Below are 27946 nucleotides of genomic sequence, written 5' to 3' on the forward strand. Positions count from 1 at the left end.
CATGGGAATTGAAAATTTTGCAGCAAGACCCTGTGAAGACAGTGGATAGAGGATGACGCAAGACTTATTTTATATTGACTTTTGAAACCATTTTAGATATGACAGATAACTCAGATTACTAAAATCAGACATGCTGGTGGGTGGTGGTTCGTATGCAGACTACGACTGCTGACTGCATCATTTTTTGGGGGCATGGCTGTGCCGTTGATGCAATTTCATGCATTACCAGTAAGCTGGTACTAATTTTTGTGACCTCAGAAGGATGACAGGCTAAGTCAACCCAGATGGTGTTAATTAAACGGCACGACAGGGGGCTCAAATTCAGGACCCTAAGATCTCAAGCCAGCCACCTTAACCGTTAAGCCAACACCAGGCTTAATATCCTGATGTTATTGATATCCAGTACATCCTCGGTATAGCAAATATGCACAACAACAAAATAGCATTTTTAGTAGCCAGTTGTGATATAACGACGAAATTAACAACTTGGCATAAATGACCAGCAAAATAATAATCATACCATAATGGAGCTATGGCATACAAGAATGTGTGTGTATGTGTATGTATGTGTGTGTGTGTGTGTGTGTGTGTGTGTGTGTGTGTGTGTGTGTGTGTGTGTGTGTGTGTGTGTGTGTATATATATATATATGTTCAAGATCAGTTCAATGCAGCAGTTCAAGAGATAGAAGCTTTTAAAGATTTTCGTTCAATTTATCTATTGCAGACAAACCATGTGACGTATCGAAACTTCCCAAGTAACATTTTCACTTTCCCATATGGGGAACATTTGTGTTAAGTTTCCACTCGATATCTTCAAAAATTATGGAGGAGATGGGATTTTAAGTTTATGCTTAAACGTCATAACTCCTAAATGATGCGATGTACAACGTCGTCATGCGGGAACTTTTTGTTCATCATGTGCTTGCGATTCTGCATGCAGTTTGGGCTCGATATGTTCAGCCGTTGCAGATAAAAAGGGGGGGTTTTCATGTTTTTCACGAAAAACAATATGGCGGCCAAACCATGTGACGTATTATATTGAATTTTTTTTGAACCTAAATTTTTATAAACTAAGGTTATGCAAAATAAATATCATATTCGTGGGAGCAAGGGATCTATTGGTCGAATTCTAACTTCGTAACGTTAGCACTTTTAAGATCCTAAATTAACACATTTTTGGTCCCATTGCAGTGATCTTTAGAATGAGCCATGACTCAATTTTTTCCATTGAGCCATTTCGGAGATATAGAGGGGCAAATTTGAAGGAATTTTCCAAGATGGCGCCCATACCACGTGACCTATGACGTTATAATTTGCAGGAAAAATTATACAAGTCTAGCCAATCACTTGGTGAACATTTCGTGTCAATCAGACCAACAGTTGCTGAGAACATTAGTTTTAAAGTTTTCGGAGGTGAAAAATCAGGCAGAAGAAGATTTAGAAGAATAATTTTGGGAATAATAATAGGTATTCCTCTACATTACATGTAAAGGAAACCTAATGATAATAATGATAATAGTTAAGCCAGCATGGATAAATAATAGTAGATTATATGCTGTTGGGGCAGCAAGGCTAACTTGGATGCCTCAAAGGAATCTTCTTCCTCAATCAGTTAGAATGAGGCAGCCTCGTTGCCATTTGGGATTCTCCTTCTGGTAGGCGCTTACTGATATGTAAGATGCAGATGTTAAATCTGAAACTTGTAGGATGAATCTTTGTACAGGAGTCAAAGGCACGACATATCCCAGTGAAGACCTTCCCAGTACGGACTCCAGCATTGTCTAATATCAACGAGGAGGGCATGAAGCTTCATACAGAAGAAGCACAGCACACGTTGAGGTGCTTCGAAAATGTATGTATGTATGTATGTATACCGAGAAGTACCAAAAAGAGAAGTGTGTGTGTGTTATTGTGCGCACTTATCTCAGCCATTATGTTGAGGCCTCATTGTTTATCATACTACTGGGTCTACTATGCAGAAACCTCACACAATGATGGCAATAAAGTAAGATACCTCGAGTGCTCCAAGTATGAAGGTGTTTTAATGTGCAGTTTATAGTTGGGTTTGTATTCAAACCCAGGCTGGTTGCATACCTCTAGGCTTTCGTGTCAGGTCTCATGATAAGTCATAGCAGACATAGCAGCTAGTGCCATGGGGTGGCAAAATGCAGTCGAAGTCACCTGCTTGAATCTTCTTCTCCATGCATTGCTCATGGGAACGCTGTGGTTTTTAATCTGACGCTGCAACTTCATCAATGGTGCAATTTTATCTCGCAACGTGTTCATTAAAATATGCAGGAGGCAATGGTGGTGAGATCATGTTTTGCACAATACATTCGATACCTTAAGGCATGCGTGCTGCATACCTGCAGTGATGACATAGGTCAATGTTTTAACACTACCCCGTTGTGTTTACAGCTCAGTTGTATTATTATTTTCTCTTTTGCTTTAACTTGATACAGCGCAGGTAGTTGTCTTACCCCAAATAATAAACATACCTCCCTCCTAGGGAGCTGAAGCCTGGTGTTGGCTTAGCAGTTGAGGTGCGGCTGGGGATCCTAGGATCCTGGGTTTGAATCCCAGTCGATCGCTGAATTAACACCAGGGGGGTTGACTCAGCCTGTCATCCTTCTGAGGTCGGCAAATTGAGTACCAGTTCACTGGTAATTCCCTGTGTGTAGCAAGAGGCGACTAACAGGGTTGGCGGCAGGAAGGGCATCCAGCCGTAAAACATTGCTTCAAAAATGGGACCACGGTGCCCGAAAAAGGACAACCCCTCGCTCTGTGGGGTAAAATGGCCTCTAAAGGCGGTTCTTCCTCCTCGGGAGCTAGGTTTATTTAATGATTTTTTTTTGAGGGTTAAGGTTGCCAGCTTAATCCCTGACATCTAGCTTTATTTCCATCCTCCTAGCCCTCCATGGTCTCTAGGAGGGCTAGGAGGATGGAAAGAGTACCCCAATATTATCCCTGACACATGAGCACAAAAAAAAAATGGGGAGAAAAATAAGCCGGATAACCGTTTTTAGAAAATAGGACAATTTTCACTTCCGTTGTGAAAATGAGCTACCCCGTCTAGCGTGTTGTCTTCTTTAGAACTCGAACCCAATGAACAAATAACCCGAGAGGGCGCACGCGCATTTTCTGTCCGGGGTTGGAGGAAACCCACTCCTGCGCAGTCGTGCATGTCTCCTTGAGGTGCATGGATACAGGGCCCTTGCCCATAAGGACAGATATTTTGACAAGTCACCATGTTCAGTGTTCAATTGCAAATCTAGTCTGCCGGACCTGGGACCGTCTCATGTCGATGAGAATACGACGTCCATGATCAGCGGCCACTAGGGCAGCCATGATTGAGGCCCAACACCCAAAAAATGAAATTGATGAGTGATTTGTTGGGCCTCCAGCTTCGGCAAGCCATTTGGTCACTGCGAGGGACTTTGCAGTGGGGAGGGAAAGTAGGAGTTGAGGAGCTTGGGGAGCCTCCCCCCCCTACTCAGGCAGCTGAGGAAGCACCTCACAGTCCTTGAGGGGACCTGCTCCCCCGGACTCAGTCAGGCCTCGGCTGGACACACCCTGAGTGTCTTACCAAGCCGGGGGATGACCACAGTCCGAGGACACCCCATACATTCGCCGACAATATCTACAGACAACTCTGCAGGCGACAGCGGCAGACGCGCAGCTTAAGCCCCCATCCATACTTTATGATCTCTTCTACCCAAATGACTCCATTCCTTTTCCCCCATTCCGACCCAAGCACTCCTTTCTCCAGGTTATTGTGATTTTCACCTCTCCCTCTCCTCTATTTATTTGTTAGTTGGTGATTGGTTTGTTCCTTTTCTGTTGCATCCCCACTTCACCCTTCCTCTTCCTGCTGTGTTTCATTCAGCTTCTTCACCCCATGTGTCATTCTCCCCAACCCCTTGACCTCACTATCACTTCTACTCTGCTGTAGGTGTTTCCTCCTTTCCTTTTTTCACCCCCTCCATCGATAATGTATATAAAAATAATAAGAGGAAGAATAAAAAGACGTTTTAGGCCAGGAACTGGTTTTGAGGCCAGGAACATCAGTACTGTGCCAAAATCCTCTCTGCCTTTTCATAATGATGAAGCATTAGGAAGCATCCTGTTTGACACTCACATTGTTCAGTCAATGTCCTGATAACACTCTGATGAAAACATGGTCATAGTTAGTATACACAACGTTGTGCAGAAAGACCCACCTGTGGTTGCAGAGCTGGCAGGCAAAGCAGTCAAGGTGGTAGACATTATCTCGGGCACGCATGACCATCTCAAAGGCCGGAATCAGCTTGCTGCAGGCAGCACAATTACCCGTCACCCCAAAGAGCCTGTGCAGAGGTGTGATCAACATGGGCCATCAGGATGTGTGCTGGATAAGCAATCAAGTTTACATTTGTTTTTTCCCCACAACTACAATACGCAATCTCAAAGACAACCTTTTAAGCACATGACCGATTGCACACAATTTTGAGCAGAGACTGGAAAGAAACATAAAAACAATGTTTGCGACAGAAAGGAATATACGTGGAAACTCCCACTTTCAGTTTGCCTTTCATTTATCCATTTACATCCATCAATCTTTCATGGATATTGCTGCCAGCACTACTAAATAATCCATTTTATGTTTACAGTCTTTATTTTCAATTACCAATTGTCTGAACTAGATCACCAGTAATGCCCACTGCAAGAACGGCTCAGAATAATATCATTCATTCTTTGTTCCCATTACAAGAGAAAGGTACAGCACTAGACTGCAAAATACAACTAATTATTCAGGATGGTTTTAATGCAGATAAAAAGCCATAAAATGGTCTTTCATTATCGACGAGCAAAATCTATTGGTTTGGAGCTTGGCCTATCAGGGTCCGCGTCTTTGCATCACAGCAAGTCATTAATCATCCAACCATTACGAAGCAAATGACAGTTAATTAAACACTACATTAACCCCAGTAATGGGGGGACAAGACTTGGCTCCATCAATCACCCTGACGAACGTGGCTGGGAAGCGGCAGCGAGAGTGGGCCGAGCAATTTTGTGTTTGCCAGGGAGTCCCCGGGGTGCAGCAGGTGCGTGCATGGAGGGCCAAGGTGGGGGAGGTTGTGGCTGGCCATGTGCCATTGTTGGGGAGCCAATTTGGCAAGCAACCGAAGGCCAGCAGCCCAGCTGCCCTATTTAAGAAAAAAAAAAATAGGGGTTCAGCAATTAAAATTGTCTACCAATTGGTAGCAAGTTTCACGTAGCATTCACAGCAGGGAAAAGTAAAAAAAAAAAAAAAAGTAAAAAAAAAAATACGAAGAATCTCACCTCTGGGGCTCTAAGCCTAGTCTCTCCTCGTTACTCAAGCCAGCTCACGGACGAACAAGCCTTAGCATCGATCCAATTCCTACAGGAAAGCAGGCAGGGCTCTGCCGCTTACGGCTGCGTGGGACTCTGGGAACGGCAGATGCTATTACATGCCTTTCCACCCGCAGCGCGCTCATCAGAGCAATTACGTACCGCTGACATCCTGGCAGTGATTTATGGCTGGTTCCACTGGCGGCCCTTGACTTAACAAGGTGACATTTTCCCCCAATCAGAAGTTTTTCTGCACAAAGCAAGTGTGTTTGTGAACTTCAGTACAAGGAGCCAATTATACCCGAGTGACAGCGTGAGTCACTAGCACCATTAAATGAGAACACGGGGTATGTGTGCCATAAGGAAGATGGGCCAACCACAAACTGGACTCCTCATTAGCCCACTATTCCTTAATGAATCCCAGCTCTATTTATTGAACAGTTTGGACCTGCTAAAATAAAGTACCCAACGACCACATCATGAGCTTTGACACGCTTACACGCATTCCCAAAAACCCAAACTAACGAGTTGCGGCAATAAGACCTAAAAGTTGCAGTATTAATACCGCCGATGGCACGGGTACCCAGTCGATGAGTTACTGTCAATTACGATTCAAGAATTAATCGAAAGAAAACCGAGCGAGGGCAAAAAATTGCCTGCGCATTCTGCAACAACATCAGGGTATCCCCCAAAAAATGACTAAAAGGAAATTCGGGACAACAATTTAATCAAAACATGAACGATATCGATTGCGATCGCAGAATGATATCCTTTATTCCGTGTACGCTTGTTCCATTAATCGCAGAACGAATAGACAGAGCGCATGAAGATGGTTTTAAACTTGCGTAATTGCATTCCATCATGGAGCTAGTCCAACGGTTTATTGGAGGCCAAGACTATCACACGTGGCACAAAGCGAGTGTGTATACTGAAACAGAAAACAAAATACTGCATTGGATTCATCAGGAGGAACCAAAAAAAAAGTAAACAGCAAAGATGGAGTCATCAGGAGAAACCTGGATAGGATTTGGGTTTCAGCCGCTACTCTACCATCAAAACCCATCCGAGTGCAGCCAAGTGAAACTTCCAGAAAAAAATAACTCTAAGAATTCACTTCTCTGAAGACAGATAGATAAATAAAGAGAGAAATACAGAAGAAGCAGGAATTAGAATGAATAAAGATAAATATCATCAAGGAGAAATAAATGCGAAAGGAACAAAGATCCATAACTCCTAGCCCTAGCTCCTTCACCTTAACTCCTAGCCCTAACTCCTAGCCCTAGGTCCTTCCCCATAACTCCGAGCCCTAAGTTCTAGCCCTAAGTCCCAGCCCTAAGTCCCAGCCCTAAGTCCCAGCCCTAAGTCCCAGCCCTAAGTCCCAGCCCTAAGTCCCAGCCCTAGGTCCTAGCCCTAGGTCCTAGCCCTAAGTCCTAGCACTAACTTCTAGCCCTAAGTCCTAACCCTAAGTCCCAGCCCTAAGTCCCAGCCCTAAGTCCCAGCCCTAAGTCCTAGCCCTAAGTCCTAGCCCTAAGTCCCAGCCCTAAGTCCCAGCCCTAAGTCCTAGCCCTAAGTCCCAGCCCAAAGTCCCAGCCCTAAGTCCTAGCCCTAACTCCTAGCCCTAGGTCCTTCCCCATAACTCCGAGCCATATCTCCTAGCCCTAACCCTTAGCCCTAACCCTTAGCCCTAACCCTTAGCCCCAACCCTTAGCCCTAACCCTTAGCCCTAACCCTTAGCCCCAACCCTTAGCCCTAACCCTTAGCCCTAACCCTTAGCCCTAACTCCTAACCCTAACTCCTATCCCTAGGTCCTTTCCCATAAATCCTAGCCCTAACTCCAAGCCCAAACTCCAAGCCCCAACTCCTAGCCCCAACTCCTAGCCCTAACCCTAGAATACAGCACAGTACGTGGTAGTGTGACGCAAGCAAGCTATGTGAATCGTAAAAGACAACGAAGGTAAGGAGAAAATGAAGCAAAGAAGAGAAAGATGAAGCTGGAGAGATGTACATTTCAAAGCCAGTGCCCACACAGACTGTAGACCTAAAATAGTGTGTAATGGTGAATAGTTTGCTGAAGGTTTGCATCGCCAGTTTTGCTTTTGAGGGTAATAGAAAAGCTGCTGAAAATAAATGGATATGTCGGCAAGACACGCACGTGCGCACACCCTGAGTTCACATTGTAATATAAGGTGACCATCATCAGGAAAAAGAAGCAAGTAATCGCAAATTCGGTGCTCAACCACGACTCCCTCGTCATTACTTCAGAGCAAATTAAATTCACTCAAAGGGAATCAATAACAGAAGAGGAGGTTGGGTGGGAAGACCTTTACAGGACAATACCAGGAGCCAGCATGGAAAAGGTAGCAAAACAGTCAGTTTTGGGATCACCAAATTTGGACAAACACGAGCGTCGAACAGGTGTTTTGAAATATTGTCACCATTGGTAAGGGACGAGATAACACAAAATCAGTGCGGGCCCACCCAAGCTTCAAAGCTCCGTAGAATGCTTACGAGCTTACGAGGTGGAACGATTCGATATCTATGCTGCTCCTGGCCAGTTAGCTCCTCCATGGGCCTACATTGCTGTACCGTATACAAAAATAAAACTCAAATATCGTTAGAGAATGAGCAGACTACTACGTTTATATTGATGATGAGGTCAGCTTGGTTAGCGTTTGTAATAAGCGGTTATCCTCATTCATGCTCCCCATCTTGTCCAAAAGGAAGTGTAATGGCTGCCAAAAGCATATTGATGCTATATCCTGCTTTGCCCCTTTTTTGGCCAAGGCCTTGCCAACCGTGCATGGTTACTGCAGGATTGGATATTCATAATGATTTGAAGCACAAGCACTCATGAGAGGCTTACCCAGGAAGAAAGATTGCCTCTTCGGAGCTGGCTATCCTTTCTACAATCTGTTGATGGAAAAGATATATTGTCGTTTTTGTAAGAGAAACGTCTTTGGGTCTCTACTCTGAGCACAAGCCTGGGTACCAGAGAAGCAGAGGCCCAGGTAATAGACACAATGAGGTCATACAAATGGTAACTCTAAGTTAGGCAACAGCAGTAGAGAATGTAAGTGTTTAAATTACATACAATTATGGCATATAAGCAAACTAGAGAGTTCATAGAACACCTTAGCTCACGTAGTCTTGAGGAAAAAAAGGACATGGGAAGCGAATGCGAGCAGCAAATTTGATTGGTCGCGATGACGTAAAATGCCGTAGTATTTTGTCCAAATACTGCGAAACTGAAGGGTTTCGAAAGTGACAGAAGGCGATTTCTGTTTTACAGAGTTCAAATATATAATTCAATTGAAATAAAATAAAGATTTTAAAGGTTGTGGGGAAAAAATTCCAGAAGTTTACCGCCATTGATGCAGCGTCTTTTACACCGCCTTATTTAACACATTACATTAGTTATTCGTGCCTGTTGTTTTGTGTCCTTTATGACGTCGTTAAAACAGCAGGTTTCCTGCTTTTAATGATTTTCAATTTAATTTGACTGCCAGACAGGAAAAGTAAAAAGTTTATCTCAGTCCTCTCTGCGCATGTGCGATCGGGATGGACTCAGAGCCAAATTACTGTTAAACTACAGGTCTGTTTTCCAATTCATGATCAAAATGTACCATTCAAAATGAAATGAAGTTGTTCTTCGATCATAAACCGACGCTTGTGGACAGAAAGACAGACAGACAAAGTGAAACAATTGCTTAACCCCGCTTTTCACTTTGCGCGCGTAGGGTAAAAATTAAGTAACAACAAATTACCAAAGGAGGATTGAACATAATTCCACAAAACAACTGCATAATATTATAAATACACAGACCTTGTTGGATCATAAGACGTTACAATCCATTCCCTTTGACTTCATTCTAGAAAATTCTCTCCCACTTGTTCGGATCGGAGCGTGACATGCACGGAGAGGATGCCAACATTGGGAAGTGAGTTGGGTGGATATAAAAGCCAGGTTTGGGTGCGGAAATAGGGGGAAAAATACATTTTCCTACCGTGTTCCGATGTTCGTACAACGTGTCACAGAATGATGTACATGCGCAAGGTTTTGCTTACAAACCACGTAGTTTGCATCATGTAGACGGGCTGCATTTTAGAGTTCAGCACGACTCCTCTGCTAGGTGTGTTACCAGCAAGGTTGGTACTCAAATTTTTTTTTTACTTGTGCTCAAATCCCCCAGTACACGCTTAATCCCCTTGCAGCAAAATTGTCTAACATGCCACTCTATTTGGATACATATTCTCTGTGAATGCTGTTTTTCAAGGTGATCACATTTTTACCCTCACCTGAGGAGAGGGTATTGCATTTGAGTCCATTTGTCTGTCTGTGTGTTTGTCTGCACAGAATAAATATGATTTTCTCTGCAACCATTGGTCTGATTGACAGGAAATATTCACCATATGTGCAACTCCACCTGTATAATTTTTAAAATGATAATTATGACGTCATAGGTCACGTGGTTCGGCCTCCATCTTGGAAAAACCGAAAAACTTTGCACCTCAATATATCCGAAAGTGCTGAATAGAAAAAACCTGAGACGTGGCTCATTGCAAAGAACTCTCCATCGGGAATAAAATATGTTAATGATGTCATAGGTGCCTCCATTATGACGTCATAATTCGACAAGTACAAAATTTCATCGATCAAGATGAAATTTCATAATAAATTGTTGGCATAAATAGGCATAAGTAGGCATAGTTGGTTGGCATAAGTAGGCATAAATTGTTGGAGGAAAAAAGAAAATGATGACGTCATAGGTCACGTGGTTCGGCCGCCATCTTGGAAAAACCGAAAAACGTTGCACCTCCATATCTCTGAAAACACGGAATAGAAAAAATTGAGACATGGCTCATTGTAAAGAACTCTCCATGTGGAATAACATCTGTTAATGATGATGTCATAGGTGCCTCCATTATGACATCATAATTCAACAAGTACAAAACTTCATCCGATCAAGATGAAATTTATTGAGCATAATCTAGGGATACATTGGTGGAGAAAAACAATAATGATGACGTAATCGGTCACGTGGTTCGGCCGCCATATTTGTTTTAACACAAAAGCCTTAAAAACCACTGAAAACACATCCTGGCGAGGGTTTGCAATCTCTAATTGCTCTTTCCTGTTATGTTCTACTTTTGTTCGAATGCTCAGAACTGTAATGCAAAAATACTTAAAGAAAAACGTGTCACGCCATTTTGAGAACCATGTATTCAACGAAGAACACAAACGTTTTGTGTTATGGGGGTGGAATTATGGCGGGTGACCCAATTCTTTTGAATTTACATTATTTATATAAAATAGTTCAATCCTCGTGCAAAGTCTGGTTTTGACTATTAATTTTGTCTGTCCGTATTACTGTCAATTTATCTCGTCCGATGTTCCCCATTGTAACCGTAAAAGTGTGTTTCAGCACGTTCCTATGGACAATATGTGGATGAACAGAGTTAAGATGGAATCAAATGATAACAGATGTTTGGGATCCATGACAGATGTATGTAGAGAACTAGAAATTAAGATAATTAGCAATGGGAAAAAATATTATTTGAAGGAACCTTGCAATGAAAGATTCAGCTGCTATTTTTGGGGCCAACGATCTGACGTTAAGTGCCCGGGTCAAGCAGGGAGACTGCATATACTTTGATGGGGAGACCAAATACAGAGTAAATGAGGCAAAGTGCATGTCGGAGCCCCATGGAAGGTCTAGATCCACCCTGGGATTTTCACCTGTAGCCAGAACAGGACACTTTGGATTGGAAATAAGGGCCAATTGCAGGATGGCAGCAGAAAGAGGAGAGAAAGAGAAGTAGAGAGAGAGAGAGAGAGAGAGAGAGAGAGAGAGAGAGAGAGAGAGAGAGAGAGAGAGAGAGAGAGAGAGAGAGAGAGAGAGAGAGTAAGAAATCTTTCTCATTCTGTTCCTCTCCACGCCGTTGTTACTCCTTTCCTCCTTGTGTAGGTCCCTCCCCCTGCCCGTATCCTTTAGTTGTCCGCAAACGATGTCTATGGCTGCCCTTTATCGTTTAGCTCTCCCATAAGCCGAGACCCCCAAATATTTAAAAAAAAAGAGAGTGTAGGAGGGTATAAGGAGGGAGAGGAGATAAAGAGGAGGAGGAGATGAGGAGGAGGAAGAGACTAATGGGAGATAAAGAAGAGGAGGATATAAATAGGACAAAAAGAGGAGAAAGAGATAACGAGGAAGAGATTATGAGGAAATAATGAGAAGACGAGATAACGAGAAGGAGACAGGAAGATATTGAGTAGAAGGAGAGGAAGTAGCTAATGGAGAAGGAGAAGGAGGAAATAAATGAGAAGAGATAAAGAGAAAGAGAAAAGGAGAAGAGATAAGGAGGACTAGATAAAAGGAGAAGAGAGAGAGAGAGAGAGATATATATATATATATATATATATATATATATATATATATATATATATATATATATATATATATATATATATTGTAACGATTTTGAGAAGTGTAACGGGTTTTGAGAAGTGTAACGGGTTTTGAGGAGTGTAACAATTTTGGAGGAAGGGTAACGGATGTGAAGAGTATGGTTTTGGTATGGTAACATCCTGGTAATGTAAATAATGGTCGCAGCCGTCCTCCTAATTAATTTCATAGAACATACACGCAGGTCACGATATATCTTTTAAATAGTGTATTTCCTTATTCCATGTAGGCTAAGTATGTGTTTTCCACTAGATTGACTTTGCATTGTATCAAACAAAATAAGCGTAGGCCCTTCCAATTTCCCCAAAACCTCCCTTCCATTTGCCTTCCGCATTTTGGTCGGTTGTTCTCTTCAACCACCATTGGCCACGAGGTAAGGTTGGAGAAGAAAGGCGTGTCTCCACCTCGTCAGAAGAGGGAAGGAGTGAACCGGCCCTAACAGCCAATCAACACCGCGGTGATCGACCCGGTAGGCGTGCCCTCGGAGCCGGCGGCTTGATTTCGGCCGAGGTGATAAAAGCGACTGTAAGGGACTGCTTTGAGAGATGACTGGAGATGAGCTGGAGAGGAGCAACGAGGCTGCACCAAAGGGAGGCCTTGAGAGATACGCTGGGGGATGACCTGGAAGAGGAGCGCAATCCACCGCAAGCCCTACCTACCTGCCTGCAATATCCCCTGTCGTTGGAGAGACGCGCTGAACGGAGGGAGACGGCTCCACCCCAGGAAGAGGAGCAGGTGTGCCGAGCCAGCGCGTGACGGCCGCGGATACGCGACGGAGGTTTTCCCGCCAAAACCGCGAGGGGTTGAAAGCTGCTGCCTCCGACCTTGCCTTCCTCTCAAGCAATCAACCTCGAGCCATTACCTGCCTGCAATATCCACCGTGTGAGTGTGAACGTCCTGTCCTACTCGTTTGTCTTGGGGATTAAGTAAATGAAATAGAATAAGTTAACAATGCACTGTGTGACTGCTCTTTTCCATCTATTGCTGTAAATAATATTGGTCGCTCTAAAATATTGCTTGTGTGTGTATAATAAATCTGTTCTTCCTCCAAACTCTGTCTTTCTTCTCTCTTCTTCTCTTTCGGTCGCTTTAGAGGTTTCCCAATTGAATATCTGTAGCGCGATTAGTCAACGTTCGGGTGGAATCGGGTTCTAATCGGGGAGTAACTGTTCGGACGCGGTTAAATACACCACCGCTCGGTAAAATAACATCCAAAAACCGTGTCCGTAACAATTGGTGTCGAGGAGTCGGATTCGGACCCGGGACTAAATTTGTTAGGCCCAAATTTTAAAAAAAAAATCTTGGTCAAAATTACGAGCTGCCGAAATTGTGTTGTTTTATAAAACCCGAATTTTGAGATCGCGCCATGGACAATCAAGGCGATCGGATGTCGGTGGGGGAGATAGACGGGTTAGGGGTAACCCAGGAACCAGGGGAAATGTATGTGGAAGAAAGGGAGGAGGAGAGCAATGAGGAGGCGGTTGAGGGTGTATCAGGTGCACAAGATGGCGTCCTCGCGCACATGGTTGTTGCGGCACCAAATTTAGCCACGCCCATGGTCGCGGTAGCCGAACCCGAGATGCCAATGAATTGGAACCTGTTTATGAACCAGATGATGGCCTTTATGGTAAAAACAGACGATAATTTCAAAGGGATGGAAAACAGGATGGGAAACCAAATGGGGGTAATGGGAAACCAAATGGGGGTAATGAGGGACGAAGCGAGGGGTACCGGTGAGGGATTAGACAATAATTTTAAGGAGTTAGACAAGAAATTTGAGGGATTAGACAATGGGATAGAAGGGGTGAAAAATGGGTTAATGGGGGTAGAAAACAGAATGGCCGCTCAAGAGAATCAGTTAGAGGGGGTGAAAAATGGGTTAATGGGGTTAGAAAATAGGATGGAGGACAAATTGCGGGAAATGGGGGAACAATCCGCCCGGGAAATCGAACAGATGGGGAACCAGATGGAGGAAATACGAAGAGGGATGAGTGAGGAGGTCTCGGGGCTACGCGAGGAGGTAAAGCGAGGCGAAAAGCGTATAGAGAAAGAGGTGAGAAATAATACGGCAAAGTTACAGGGGGGAATAGAAGATCTGACGAAAGGAGTAGAACAGCTGACAGTGGGACAAAAGGAACTAACGGACCAAGTGGAAAAGAACACAGCAATCATCGGGGGTTTAAAAGCAACACAAAAGGACATAAAAAATGAATTAATAGCAACACAAAAGGAATGTCAAATGGTACATGAGGGATTGACGAAGAGGTTGGAAGAGGTGACAGAAGCAATGGAGACGAAGGACCGGGAGGTAAGGACGCACATAGAAACGGTTAAAGTAGCAATGGAGGAAGAAATCGAGGGGGCGCACCGGGAGCTGAAAGAGGTAAAGGAAAAATTAGAGGAGGTGGAAGAAGGGGTGAGTGAAATTAAGAAGAGACGGAGGGAAGCTAAGAGGGAAATAAAGGAGGAAGTCATGGAATATGTACAAGGTCTGTGTTCAAATCATGATGCGGTGCTCACTAACCAAATAAAAAGTTTGCAGGTGGCAGAGGAGGTGCGACGAGGTACGGAGGTGAGTGGCAATGTACATGATGTGAGGGGAGATTCAGTCGGCTTGGGGATTGGTTTGGATCCGGGTGTTCGTGAAAGGCCGTTGGTGAAGTGTGTGACAGGTCAGGTGTGCGAAAAAAGAGGTGTGCGAGAATGTCCGACCATGGGGTGTGTGAGAAAAAAGTGCACGCCGAGGAGTGAGTGTGCCGTCAGGAGTGAGCCGGTCGAAGCGCGTGTGCGAGGGGGTACATGGAAGCGCGGTGTGGTGAGTGTTACAGAGGATGTAACGAGAAAGTGTACGTCTGTGGTGAGTGTTACGGAGGAAGTAACGAGAGAGTGTACACCTGTGGTGAGTGTTACGGAGGAAGTAACGAGAGAGTGTACACCTGTGGTGAGTGTTACAGAGGATGTAACGAGAAAGTGTACGTCTGTGGTGAGTGTTACGGAGGAAGTAACGAGAGAGTGTACACCTGTGGTGAGTGTTACGGAGGAAGTAACGAGAGAGTGTACACCTGTGGTGAGTGTTACAGAGGATGTAACGAGGAAGTGTACGTCTGTGGTGAGTGTTACGGAGGAAGTAACGAGAGAGTGTACACCTGTGGTGAGTGTTACGGAGGAAGTAACGAGAGAGTGTACACCTGTGGTGAGTGTTACGGAGGAAGTAACGAGAGAGTGTACACCTGTGGTGAGTGTTACAGAGGATGTAACGAGAAAGTGTACGTCTGTGGTGAGTGTTACAGAGGGTGCAACGGGAGAGTGTGCGCGAGAAAGGTGTGTAACGGACGGGTGCATGAGGAAAGAGTGTGCCGTCGAAAGTAAGGGTGAGTGCGCGACCGAGAGTGGAGGTGAGAGTAGTGAGAGTGACAAGGAGAGTGAGCTGGTTGTGACAGGTGAGCGAGGATGTACACCTGGGATGGAAGGATGCACACCTGGAATGGTAGAGCGTGTGTGGGAAGGCACATTTGAGTTGGTAGTGAGGCACGTGGTTGGGTGTGCGAATGAGGGCACACCTGTGATTGTCACAGAGGAAGTGACCGAGGAGGGGGCGCGAAGAGGTGTATTGGTGAGGTGTGCGAGCAACGAATGTGTGCCAAAGTGTTCGGTGGTCAGGTGTGTGACCAAGTCGGTGAGCGGAGTGAGTGTACCGAGGTGTGAAAGAAAAGGTACGAGGAGAATGGGAACGGCTGCATGTATGAGCAAGAAAGAGGTAGCGTATGCATGTAAGCCTGCAGGTGAAGCGTCGACGGTAACCGGGTTAAAGGTTAGGTCGACTTTTAGCCGGATCGGGCCCTCGGTGCGTGCCGGGCTTCGCGTGCCGCGAGAACCAGCGGAGATCCGAGCCACGGCGGGTTCGAAAGGACCGCCGTGCGCGATCCACGCTGGGCCTCGCGTGGAGCGGCCGCGTCCGGGCTCCACTAGGCGGAGCGGGCAGCCCGATAGGAAGGGTCGTCATGGCGACCACTTTCTATTGAGACGTGCCGGCAGGTCGAGATCGGGACATTGGATGGCTCCACGCCGAGGTGGTGCATGGGATCTCGGCCCGGGTAAGCCTCCGTCCCTGCCCCGAATGCGGGACGTATCCAGCCGCTGGCACAAAAGAACCCGCGTTCATTGCTCGGCTGTACGAAGCCGGGCTGTAGATGTGAATTGGCGCACCGAGAGGATGTAATAAGTAGACGGGTGATGGTGATAGTGATAGTAGTGATTTGATACAAAATTTAGAAAAGTGAATAGAATTGGCAGTAAATAGAAAATTTTTGACTTGTGGAATCTCGACGAACAAAATTGATAGTGAGAGACCCGCGATGTGGTGGGATGGCAAATCCACCATCCCTCACAAGGGGGGGGCAAAGGAGCAATAGCTTATGGGGTGTATGGCAGTGAAAACTAGCCCGGGTGGGTTAGGTTATATGTGTGTAGGGATCTAGCGAAGATGACAGTAGGTGACGTTAAGTTTAGATAGTGACTGATACCTGTAGTGGGGACGCAGGTAGATTAGTGTGGATTATAATGACGTGGGAGCGCAATAGTTTAAAGGGACGACTGGGAAGCGCAAGTTTCAGAGGGGAGAAGTTAGCTGAGATGATGCCGTGTGTGTGAGGATTGAACAGGTGAGAATGGAACAGGTGTGATTGCACAGGTGTGCAACTGAACAGGTGTGTGGAGCAGTGTATGAGGGAGTAGTGGTGATTGCGTGTTGTGTTGACCAAATGGTCCAGGAAGAAAGGAGGGTGCAGGTGGCACCAGGTGAGATTGCACAGGTGTGCAACGACAGGTGAATGAAAGACAGGTGCATGGAATAAATGGTATGGAGTATTGGAATGGATGGTCGTGGAGTGAGTATGGTGGAAATTGTGGAGTGGAGTGGATGGTGCGAAGGTGTGAATGGGGGAAGAGTGGACCCCCATCACGGATACCCGGGGCGGGTAGTGTAAGTGTTAGGTAGAGGGTACAGGTAAATTGTGGTTTGGATATTGGCATCTGTGGGGCGGGTGAAAGAATGGTCTGTGGATGGGTGCATTAGTGTTGTGGAAATGGCTGGGCGTGTAGCCTGTTAGTGTGTGTAGTTGTTTGAGCACTCCACCACTGTGAGGATGTCGGCCAGGTGAGGCCGCAGGTGGGCTCTGGGAGCCGGTAGTAGTTGTTGTGGATGGGGCCCGAGGATCCGGAGGACGGACCCGGGTAGCCCAGTGCCAGAGGGCACCATGGGGTGACAGAGCCAGGAGAGGGGCTGCCCCCAGTTAGATAGGTTAGGGTGAGGAGCTAGGTAAGCTCGGGTGGCAACTACAGTGGTGGAGGTGTGCAGGTGGGTAGACCTGTTGGGAGAGGTACACGTCGCAGCCCAGAAATTGTGCTAGAGCACCGGGAGATGAATCGGGGGAGTGAGACCCCAAAATTGAGGAGCACCACAGTTTGGCCAATGGGAATTGGTTATTAGAACCCGTAGTGTAAGGTGGCCAATGGATTGGCAGGGAAAGACCCCGGGTAGTGTAAAGTGTGTTAAAGTCATTTAGAGGATAGGTAGGATGAAGGATCTCCTCGCACCATCTGCATCCACTCACCTGAGGTGACAGGTACTCCACACCATGCCATGTTTTGATTATTTTTTATGATGCAAATGTTTGGATTGTGAGACGCATCATGACGTGGGTGTGACATTGTGCGTAATTCCATCTCTCCCTCCTTATGAGGATTGATGATGAATTGGTGATGGCAAATTTTGAAGTAAAGGGATTGTGGAGACGAATTTGGTATAGGGGAAATATGGGGAAGACGTGACAGTAGTGACGAATTTGTAAATGTGTAGATTTTTGTACATATGGGGTGGGAACAAGGGTAGGGTAGGTGACAGGGGGGTGACGCACGGTAGGGACGAGCTTTCTCACTTCGGCCTCCGTACGCATTTCACCTTGCATTGCCTTATTGACGTGTACCCTTGTGACCTTACCCCTCGCTCAATTGTCTTTCTTTTGTCTCCCACATGACCTGTGCGCCATTGGGTGCCGAGGGGAGCGTGCGTGAGGTGGCCATTGTGCGCCCGAGATTCCCAGAACCAGCACGCATTGCGTTGATGTACCACTTTATGGACCGCTGTTCGGCGGCCAAGTACCACTTGATGGACCCCAGGTTCTGGGGCAGAGCACCTCTGTTGGAGACCGGCCATAGTGGCCAGGGAATCTTGCTTGCGGACCTCGGTAAGGTGGCACCTATGCCAAACAGGTGGACCACCCTTAGTTGGCCCCTGAGGCCCTAAATAATAATAAAAAACGAACACAAGTTGTGCTTTTTATTATGTCCAAATAGGCCGCATGAAGCCAGAAGACGTCAGGAAGAACATCGGCCCAGCAGACAAGGAGAAGACCACCACCAGTTGTTTTGTTGTGTTTATTATGAACCATGGTGACCGCGCACCGAGTGGTGCTTTGTGGTGCTTGTGGTGCTTTTGGGTGCTTTTGGGTGCTTTGGTGGTATTGGTACTGGTGCATCGATGCAATGCGTGCTGTCTCCTCCCTCCCAACAGGAATTTCTTTCTCTTGTTCCCTAAAAAGAAAAGAAAAAAACACACAGGTCCTGGGTTGCGTTGTAAATAAGAAATCACGTCATTGTAAATAATGCTCCCCACCGTAAATGTATAGTTTCAGAATAATTCCGTAATTCGGTTAGCTGTGGGCTTGAGTCTGTTAGACAGGATGCAATGCAATAGGGGGACATACTTATTTGTGTTTTAAAATTGTCACACTCAGGGTCAGGTTAATTGTAGAGGGAATTACACCTACATGTCACACTCAGTTAAGTCTAGTAGGCCCGAGGACGTGCCTGAAGAAAGGAGGGTGCAGTGTAACGATTTTGAGAAGTGTAACGGGTTTTGAGAAGTGTAACGGGTTTTGAGGAGTGTAACAATTTTGGAGGAAGGGTAACGGATGTGAAGAGTATGGTTTTGGTATGGTAACATCCTGGTAATGTAAATAATGGTCGCAGCCGTCCTCCTAATTAATTTCATAGAACATACACGCAGGTCACGATATATCTTTTAAATAGTGTATTTCCTTATTCCATGTAGGCTAAGTATGTGTTTTCCACTAGATTGACTTTGCATTGTATCAAACAAAATAAGCGTAGGCCCTTCCAATTTCCCCAAAACCTCCCTTCCATTTGCCTTCCGCATTTTGGTCGGTTGTTCTCTTCAACCACCATTGGCCACGAGGTAAGGTTGGAGAAGAAAGGCGTGTCTCCACCTCGTCAGAAGAGGGAAGGAGTGAACCGGCCCTAACAGCCAATCAACACCGCGGTGATCGACCCGGTAGGCGTGCCCTCGGAGCCGGCGGCTTGATTTCGGCCGAGGTGATAAAAGCGACTGTAAGGGACTGCTTTGAGAGATGACTGGAGATGAGCTGGAGAGGAGCAACGAGGCTGCACCAAAGAGAGGCCTTGAGAGATACGCTGGGGGATGACCTGGAAGAGGAGCGCAATCCACCGCAAGCCCTACCTACCTGCCTGCAATATCCCCTGTCGTTGGAGAGACGCGCTGAACGGAGGGAGACGGCTCCACCCCAGGAAGAGGAGCAGGTGTGCCGAGCCAGCGCGTGACGGCCGCGGATACGCGACGGAGGTTTTCCCGCCAAAACCGCGAGGGGTTGAAAGCTGCTGCCTCCGACCTTGCCTTCCTCTCAAGCAATCAACCTCGAGCCATTACCTGCCTGCAATATCCACCGTGTGAGTGTGAACGTCCTGTCCTACTCGTTTGTCTTGGGGATTAAGTAAATGAAATAGAATAAGTTAACAATGCACTGTGTGACTGCTCTTTTCCATCTATTGCTGTAAATAATATTGGTCGCTCTAAAATATTGCTTGTGTGTGTATAATAAATCTGTTCTTCCTCCAAACTCTGTCTTTCTTCTCTCTTCTTCTCTTTCGGTCGCTTTAGAGGTTTCCCAATTGAATATCTGTAGCGCGATTAGTCAACGTTCGGGTGGAATCGGGTTCTAATCGGGGAGTAACTGTTCGGACGCGGTTAAATACACCACCGCTCGGTAAAATAACATCCAAAAACCGTGTCCGTAACAATATATAGATATGAAGGAGAAGGAAAAGTAAAGAGAAGAGAGACTCAACTAATACAGACAACATCCTAACTGGAAACCATTACCTCCACTCCAGAGCACCATCCATTGTTTATTAACCGTGAAGGAATTTCCATTTACAAGCAAAATATACTAGGAGCAGCCCAACTGAACCCTGACCCGATCCCCAAAACCTATATTTGAAGACTTTGAGTACCATGTGCTAGATATTTCTACAATGGTGGAGACCACACAGGTGAGGGTTAGGTGTGGAGATGAGAAGCTCCATCATTGAAACAAAACTGGCAAATGGCAGAAGAGAGAGAGGGAGATAGAGAAAGAGAGAGAGAGAGGGAGAGAGAGAGAGACAGACAGACAGAGAGAGAGAGAGGGAGCGAGAGAGACAGACAGACAGAGAGAGAGAGAGAGAGAGAGAGAGAGAGTCAATGCAAGCCAATCATTCAGGCACAGATAAATGAGCAGAGGTGGGAAGATGTAGATTGTGATCACCTCGACCATAGCTGTGGAATGCGGAGAGGCAATGTAGAACAGGTTGGTTCAAAACGAGGAACGGCGAGACCACAGTTTAATACGAGCACAGATTCAACCTCTCAAAGTCCAAAGAAGACCCAGACGGTTCCTGTGGCATGTCTCGGATGATCCTGTAGTACAAGAGTGGGCTTTTCCGATGTGGGCGCATGGGAGACATGTGCTGGCTGTCAGATTCGCCACATATTCGCACTGTTAGAGTTGAATTTGAAGCTTCAGGTGACCAGGAAGGGGGATGACATAATATGGTGGTGCACCACCTGCTTGAAGCCGAAAAGGGAAGATTGAGAGTGGCTCCACAGATGGAAGAAGCGAGAAACAAGAGTTGAGGTGTGTATCAGCCTGGATTTTGGAAGTTTAACCAGAAGAAGGTTACTGGAAGAACACGTGCATCCTGGAATTTCTGGGGACAGTTGGAAGCCTGACAGAGAGCAGAGGGAACTGGACCTGGAGGAAAAGGTGGTCAATTAAAAAAAAAAAAAAAGGCTTTGATCTGCCTGAGATTTGAGCGCAACAGACCTTGTGCTTCGGCCTCATTGTATTGCTGTGGCACCAATTGCCATAGCGGAGAGCAGTTCTCAATCGAGCTACGGACAAAGTTCCTTTCAGGCTGTGTAATTCTGATTTTAAGGAAACACTTGGAATGATGGAGGATTTGTAGGCCAGTTTTGTTACATGTTCATCCCCCAGAGAGTTCTCGGCTGATCACGAATCTGAGAAGTTCAAGAGACTAAACCTCTTGCGGTAAATTGATTGAAGTGAAAGGTTCAAGATATATTTGTGGTTAACCATTCTTATCGAGTTGAAGACCTGTGAGAAGCATAGCTTGATTGTATAATCATTCCATTTATACTGATTTAAAGTTTTTCTAAATACCAAAGCAAGAGTTTTTAAAAAAAGCAATTCATTTCTTGCAGACATAGTGGTTTTGTTAAATTTTCTGTCCGTGCGTCTATGATGAAGGATTGAGCTTGCAGAAAGTAGATATTGCAAGAGTGAGAAGTTCATTTGGACCATCGGAACTGCAAGACATAATGCCTTCAGGATGGTCAATTAACCTCTGGTACGTCATGTCAAGGCCCAGCTCGGTGACAGATGAATGAAAGTCAAATGGAGGAAAACATAGTAATTCCCGAAAAGCACAAAGCCCTAAAAAAGGCAATGTTTCAAGTCAAGAAAGATGGGCGTGAACCTTGTTTGGTGAACATTTACTGAAAACAGCTATCCGAGTACAAGTACAAGATACTTTAACAGATATTCAGCTCTTCCCTTCAACTGTTCCTATACCTCCTGTATGGATATGGGTACATTTTCTAGTCCTAATAATAAACCGATTTTAATCGAGGCAAAAAAGCTTTATAACAGTGGTATTATCTACAGGAGAATAACAGCAGTGACGAGCAATACATCAGCAGCAAATCAATATTTAAAATTGGTTTTGTGAAGTTATGCTTTGTGTAGTTATGGTATCGTAAAGATAGAGACGTGGGTGGGACATTGTGAATCCTTTTACAAAATACAAAAATGCATTTTAGGTAGATGAAGGAAATCATGAAAATAAATTGGAACGGCACTCGGTAGAGCACATACCTCTGCCACACTGAACGGTTTATGTTTTGGATCTCACTGATAGACAGGATCTGGATCTGGATCGGGATCTGCACCAAAATGTAATCGGCTTGTTCTTGTCACCTGCCCAACCTTCCCACCTAGTTTTGTCATAATCCGCCAACAACTTTTTGAGATATCATGCTATATATCGGTTTTGACCCCATCCCTCAATGCTGAGAAGATGACCACGACCACTCTTTTGCAACTTCAGATGCATATGGCTGCCGAAGCAGTTTCTGGGCTATTGGACACAATCCTGGATGGGTCACCACTCCGACACAAGATACTCGAATGGCTCATTCATCCCAGTAAGCTGGTTCTCATTTTTCCAACCTTGGAAGGATGACAGGCTGAGTCAATGCACCTGGTGTTAATTCAATGGTTGACAGGGTCTTGAACTCAGAACCCTAAGATCTTAAGCCAGCCACCTTAACCGTTAAGCGAACACCAGGCTTCCAATGATGAGAATAAATTTTTTTTAAAAACTTTTTTAATTCTCTGATCCAGATCCGGATTCATATCTTCACCAAGATTGAATCGATTCTTCCTTGTCAGACACCCAACAGTTCCAGCAAGTTTCGTCCAAATCTGTCCATAACTTTTTGAGATATCCTGCTATGTATCGTTTTTGGCCCAATCTCCCAATGGTGAAGAATCACTTGAAAATTAAATAATTCTCATATCCGAATCCATATTCAGATCTTCACCAAAATCGAATCCAATCGTCCTTGTCAAACACACAACCTGTCCAACAAGTTTCGTCGAAATCCATCCATAACCTTTTGAGATACCCTGCTATTTATCGTTTTTGGCCCTATTTCCCAATGGTGAAGAATCACTTAAAAAGTTCTAGTATCCGGATCCGAATCCGGAACTTCACCAAAATCTAATCATTTCGTCCTTGTCACATACGCTACATCTCTGCCAAATGTCGTCCGAATCCGTCCACAATTTTTTGAGATATTTTGTTCACAAACGGACAAACAAACAGACAGACAGGGGTGAAAACATAACCTCCATCCACCTTTGGTGGCGGAGGTAAAACAACACCAAGATTATCAAATTCATACCCCAAGGAATAATAAAAGTGGCTTTCAATGAAACAGAGAACCAAAGTGTCATCACACAGAAGAGGACATCATCGTCTTTTCAAAACCACAACAACGGAGCCAACAACACTATCAAAGTAGTGTGAGCATACAGATGTCACAAGGTTAGGGAATAAATACTGAATGTGTGCATCACAATTCACTGGTCTAAACTCTAAAGTACCAAGCCTTGTACATCAGACAAAAACAAGCACAAAGGGCAAGGTTGATAGCATACACAAAGCTTCTGGCCAGGATCCTCAATATCTTACACACAAACTTTAATGCCCCTTTTTAGTGATAGCTTGGCCTCCATTAGAAAATGTATTTCCAGTGTTATGGCACGTGCATATTGATCAAGCTTACACGTCTGCACACAACTCCTTTGCTATAGCTTATGTTCACAAAGAAATGATGCATATCATGTATTAGAGTCTACAAACGGGTTTTTATTTTGGCAGGAAACCGTAAAATTCCACCAGAGGTTTAAAAAAAAAGTCGTATGAAATAGAACCCCCATGGAAACCAAAAATTAACCTGAAAACCTTCAATCCACCATGAAAATTAGTAGTCACCTGAAAGCACATAAGCAATTTTGAAAGTTTTCAGCTCAGCACCATGATAAATAAAATTATATATGGTAATCCCAAAAGGATTCAGAGACATTTCACCAGATTTCTAACAGGGAACTATGGAAGAAGCAAGAAGGGTGACAGCGAGTTAAGTTGAACAATGTTGGGAAGACCGATTTTTTGTGAGATATTTCCAGGCAAGTGCTGATTGCTCAAAAAAAATTCAGATCTTTGGTTGTTTTCCTTAAAAAAAACTGGATAGTATTCATAGAACACTTACCCTGCGCAGTCAACTTAGTGCGAGCCAACTCTTCTGTTTTTGAAGGTTTTTTTTTCTTTGATCTACTATGGCTGCCAGACCACGTGACCGATCACATTATAAATTTATACTCTCCAATACAATTGTTGTGTAGATCACACTCAAGAAGTTTCAAGCTGATCAGACCAAGCATTGTCCCTGTCAAATTATGACGTCGTAAGGCACCAATGACGTCATCATTAACACCACTTATTCCCCATGTGGGGTTCTTTATAATGAGCTATGTTTCAAGTTTTTTCCATGGAGCGGTTTTGGAGATATATAGGTGCAATGTTTTTCAAATTTTCAAAGATGGTGCCTGTACCACGTGACATATGACGTCATGATTATCATTAAAAAATCTGCCAGAGGAAGTAATCCTATGGTCAAAATTTTGTGCCCATCGGACCAACAGTTGCAGAGAATAAAAAAAAATTCATACTGATCAGATCAAGCGTTGTACTTGTTGAAATATGATGTCATAATGAAGGCACCGATGACATCATTTAACAAACTAGGGCATGCCCGTACTATATCTATATCTAAAATTATATCCCCCCCCCTCTATTTACATGAAATGGTTTGGTCCAAAGCGAACGGCTTGCGAGTGGTGACAATCCCCCCCCTGCATGCCCGTACTATATATATGCCCGTACTATATATCTATCTAAAATTATATCCCCCCCCCTCTATTTACATGAAATGGTTTGGTCCATTCGCAACGCCAAAGCGAACGGCGAACGGCTTGCGAGTACAGTGACAATCCCCCCCCTCTATTTACATGAATGGTTTGGTCCATTCGCAACGACCACAGAACCCCCCCCCCTCTATTTACATGCAATGGTTTGGTCCAAAGCGAACGGCTTCCGGAGTTTGGTAAAGAAATCGCCATCGCGTGCACAAACGCGCAGGAAAGCGAATGAATCGCAAATTCGTTTTTATTAGTTTTAAAACGTAGTTTAACGCCAACATAGTTTGCAAACGTGAAATAAATGAATACGCTCTCAAATGTGCCATCCGAGGCAGAGTGTGTCCGCCACGTTCGGCACACGTGATCGTTCGCTGCTCTCTGATTGGTTGAATCGTTTTTTGGACATAGCTCGGTAAGTAATTGTCCGATTAATATGAAACCTTGAAAAGGCACATCCTCGGGTCCCCAGCAATATACCTGGCAAGTTAAAAGTATATCGGACCCGTGGTTGTCGAGAAACAGCGGTCACAGACAAACGTACAGACAGACAGAGATTACTGGAATTATAGATAGATGTTATTCCCCATGGGGAGTACTTGAAAACAGGCCTTGTTTCAATTTTTTCCATTGAGCAGTTTCGGAGAAATAGAGGTGTAGCGTTTTTCAAAGATGGCGTCCGTACCACATGATGTATGATGTCATAATTATGAATAAAAAATTATACAGGCAGAGGTGCTCCTATGGTAAAATTTCATGTCAATCGGACCAAAGGTTGCTGAGTAAATGAATTTTTAAAATGCAGACACGGCACACGTACGCCACACATACGCACCCGAATGCCTAACCCTGTTTTCCGCTTCGCGAGCGCAGGGTAATAATTATTATACATCAAATCTAGCCTCCAGAGTCAGCCATAGACTGGGCATACTCCTTCATTCCAAGTCATTCATTCCAAAAAAAAAATCAAAACTACTCTGAGCCTTAAAAGGATTTGCCTGGAGCTCAATGAAGTACTCCTCTCCCCTATAGGTGGCCACCCATGCATCACGTCTCTCCTGGATTCTGTAGAATCGAAAGCTTTGAACATTATTGGCATCTCCTGTAATGAAACAGAAGCAAAAGGACTGTTTTTCTCACGTCTGATATGTTGGCAGCTTCTCCATTTTTTTTCCCATCTTTCCTCTGGTCGTATACCCTCTTCCCTTTAAGCTTTCCGATCATTCCCCAGCTCGTCGAGGATGCATGCATTCTTACCAGTAACCACCTCCTCGTTAAACCCAAAATTCAGGCCAATGACCCACCTCCACCCTATTGTTCCTCCTCTCCCATTTGTCTGTCATCCTGAGGCAGTTCAATCCCACTCTTCCCTCCATGACGTCAAGTTGGCGGTACATCAGCTTTTGCATTTGAGGTGTGGGAGATATTTTGTGACAAATAAAAATAAAATATCACATTAAAACGAGGTTTATTTCCCCCCTCCACACTAGTGTTAAGGGCTGAGAGGATGGCGTAGACTAGAGGTATGCGCATTAGTTCGTGGATGTTAAGATCCCACTGTGTCCTTCGTGAAGAGTAGGTGGGCAGTCGCTGTTACCGTGAACAAATTACAAATTCCTTCCCTAACCTTCAGAGGGCATTACATCAACGGCACAGCCACCCCCTCAGCCAATGATGCTACCCCGCAGTCTGGTGATACATATAAAAGAAGAAGGAGGACTTGTGTTAAGACCCAAATGTGTAAATCGAATAATTATTTTGATAATGAAGAAAATAAGGTTTGAGACAATTTTGGTAACATATTCACTACAAAATACCATTGTTCCAGAAGGTGTTTCACAGGCACTTATCACTTTGCAAAACCTCAAATGGAGCGAAGGAGAGGATATCGTGTGCACGCACAAGAACCATCAAAAGCCAAAGCAGCATATCAACAAAATTGGCTAAAAGCAGAACTAATCACCAAACTAGAACGGAACTCAGTTGAGAGCATACCTCGGCCAGGTAAACAGTTTACGTTTTGTATCCCAGAGTAGACCAGAAAATCACAATACAGAATCGCATTTAATCAAAATCATCCATCTACAACTTTTTGAGATATCCTGCTTTGTATCGTTTTTGGCCCAATCTCCCAAAGGTGAAGAATCACTTTTAAAATTCTAGTAGCCGGATCCGAATCCGGATCTTCACCAAAATCGAATCATTTCGTCCTCATCACATACGCTACATGTCTGCCAAATTTCGTCCGAATCCGTCCACAAATGTTTGAGATATTTTGTTCACAAACGGACAAACAGACAGACAGACAAACGGACAAACAGACAGACAGGGGTGAAAACATAACCGCCATCCACCTTTGGTGGTGGAGGTAACTAGCATCAAAAACGAATTGCCTTCTAGGTATTCTACATAGAGCTAAGGAATTTCTGACCTGCACGGAGCTCATCACGATATACAAGACATTCACACAGATGTCCATGGGGTATGTGACTTTCAACCCTGGACTGATGCTCCACCTTTACAACATGCTTCTTCTCTTCTCTTTCAAACCACACAATGTGGAACCAACACCAAATTTGGACTTGCTCTGCCTGCCCCCTCCAAGCCAGGTCAAACGAATTCCTCAAGAAACTAATTCTAATTTATTAAGTCTAAAACTAAAAGAATTTAAAGAAATAGTATAAAACTAATTAAGTCACACTAGTTCCCCTTATCACCTGCTTACCCTCCCAAAGGCCAGGCAGGTTGCCCACCTGCATTAATTTGTTCTCTTATTCTGCCAATATTGTCAATAGTCTCCCCGTTTCCATTGTCTCTTCCTTTTCATTGAGGTCTCTCAAATGCACTGACCATCACTACCTCATGTGCTCACCCATACACATCCACAATCTCTTCCATTGCCGTTCTGCTCCACTCGAGGCAATTGATACTTGGCTTTGTGTTTTTACTCCTTTTGTAGTTAACTCTCTATAAATACCCTTTGATAGTTTATAATACTGTTTCCCTTCGTCTTTCAGCTCATTGATTAGCCTAGAGTCTTCGTTTCTTGGGAAGTGAGGAGGGTGTGAATCCCAGTGAAATCCATCGCAGAATGAAGATGCAATATGGTGACGCATGTTTATCGCTGCAGCAGGTGTACGACTGGGACAGGAGGTTTAAAAGTGGAGTGTCCAGTGTGGCAGACGCTGCTCGCTCGGGCCGGCCTTGCACAGCCGA

General features: G+C 44.7%; 1 protein-coding gene across 1 annotated transcript in view; it reads right to left on the bottom strand.

Annotated features, from left to right (window-relative positions):
- Nucleotides 1-27946, bottom strand: part of LMO3 (LIM domain only 3) — a 174191-nt gene that overhangs the window by 38168 nt on the left and 108077 nt on the right. The window contains exon 3 of the mRNA XM_068102580.2: nt 4221-4346. Within this exon, the coding sequence (XP_067958681.1) occupies nt 4221-4346 (126 nt within the window). The remainder of the gene's footprint in view (nt 1-4220; nt 4347-27946) is intronic.

This window comes from Myxine glutinosa, chromosome 1, assembly GCF_964187855.1.
Source record: "Myxine glutinosa chromosome 1, kmMyxGlut1.1, whole genome shotgun sequence".
In the NCBI taxonomy this organism is placed as follows: Eukaryota; Metazoa; Chordata; class Myxini; order Myxiniformes; family Myxinidae; genus Myxine; species Myxine glutinosa.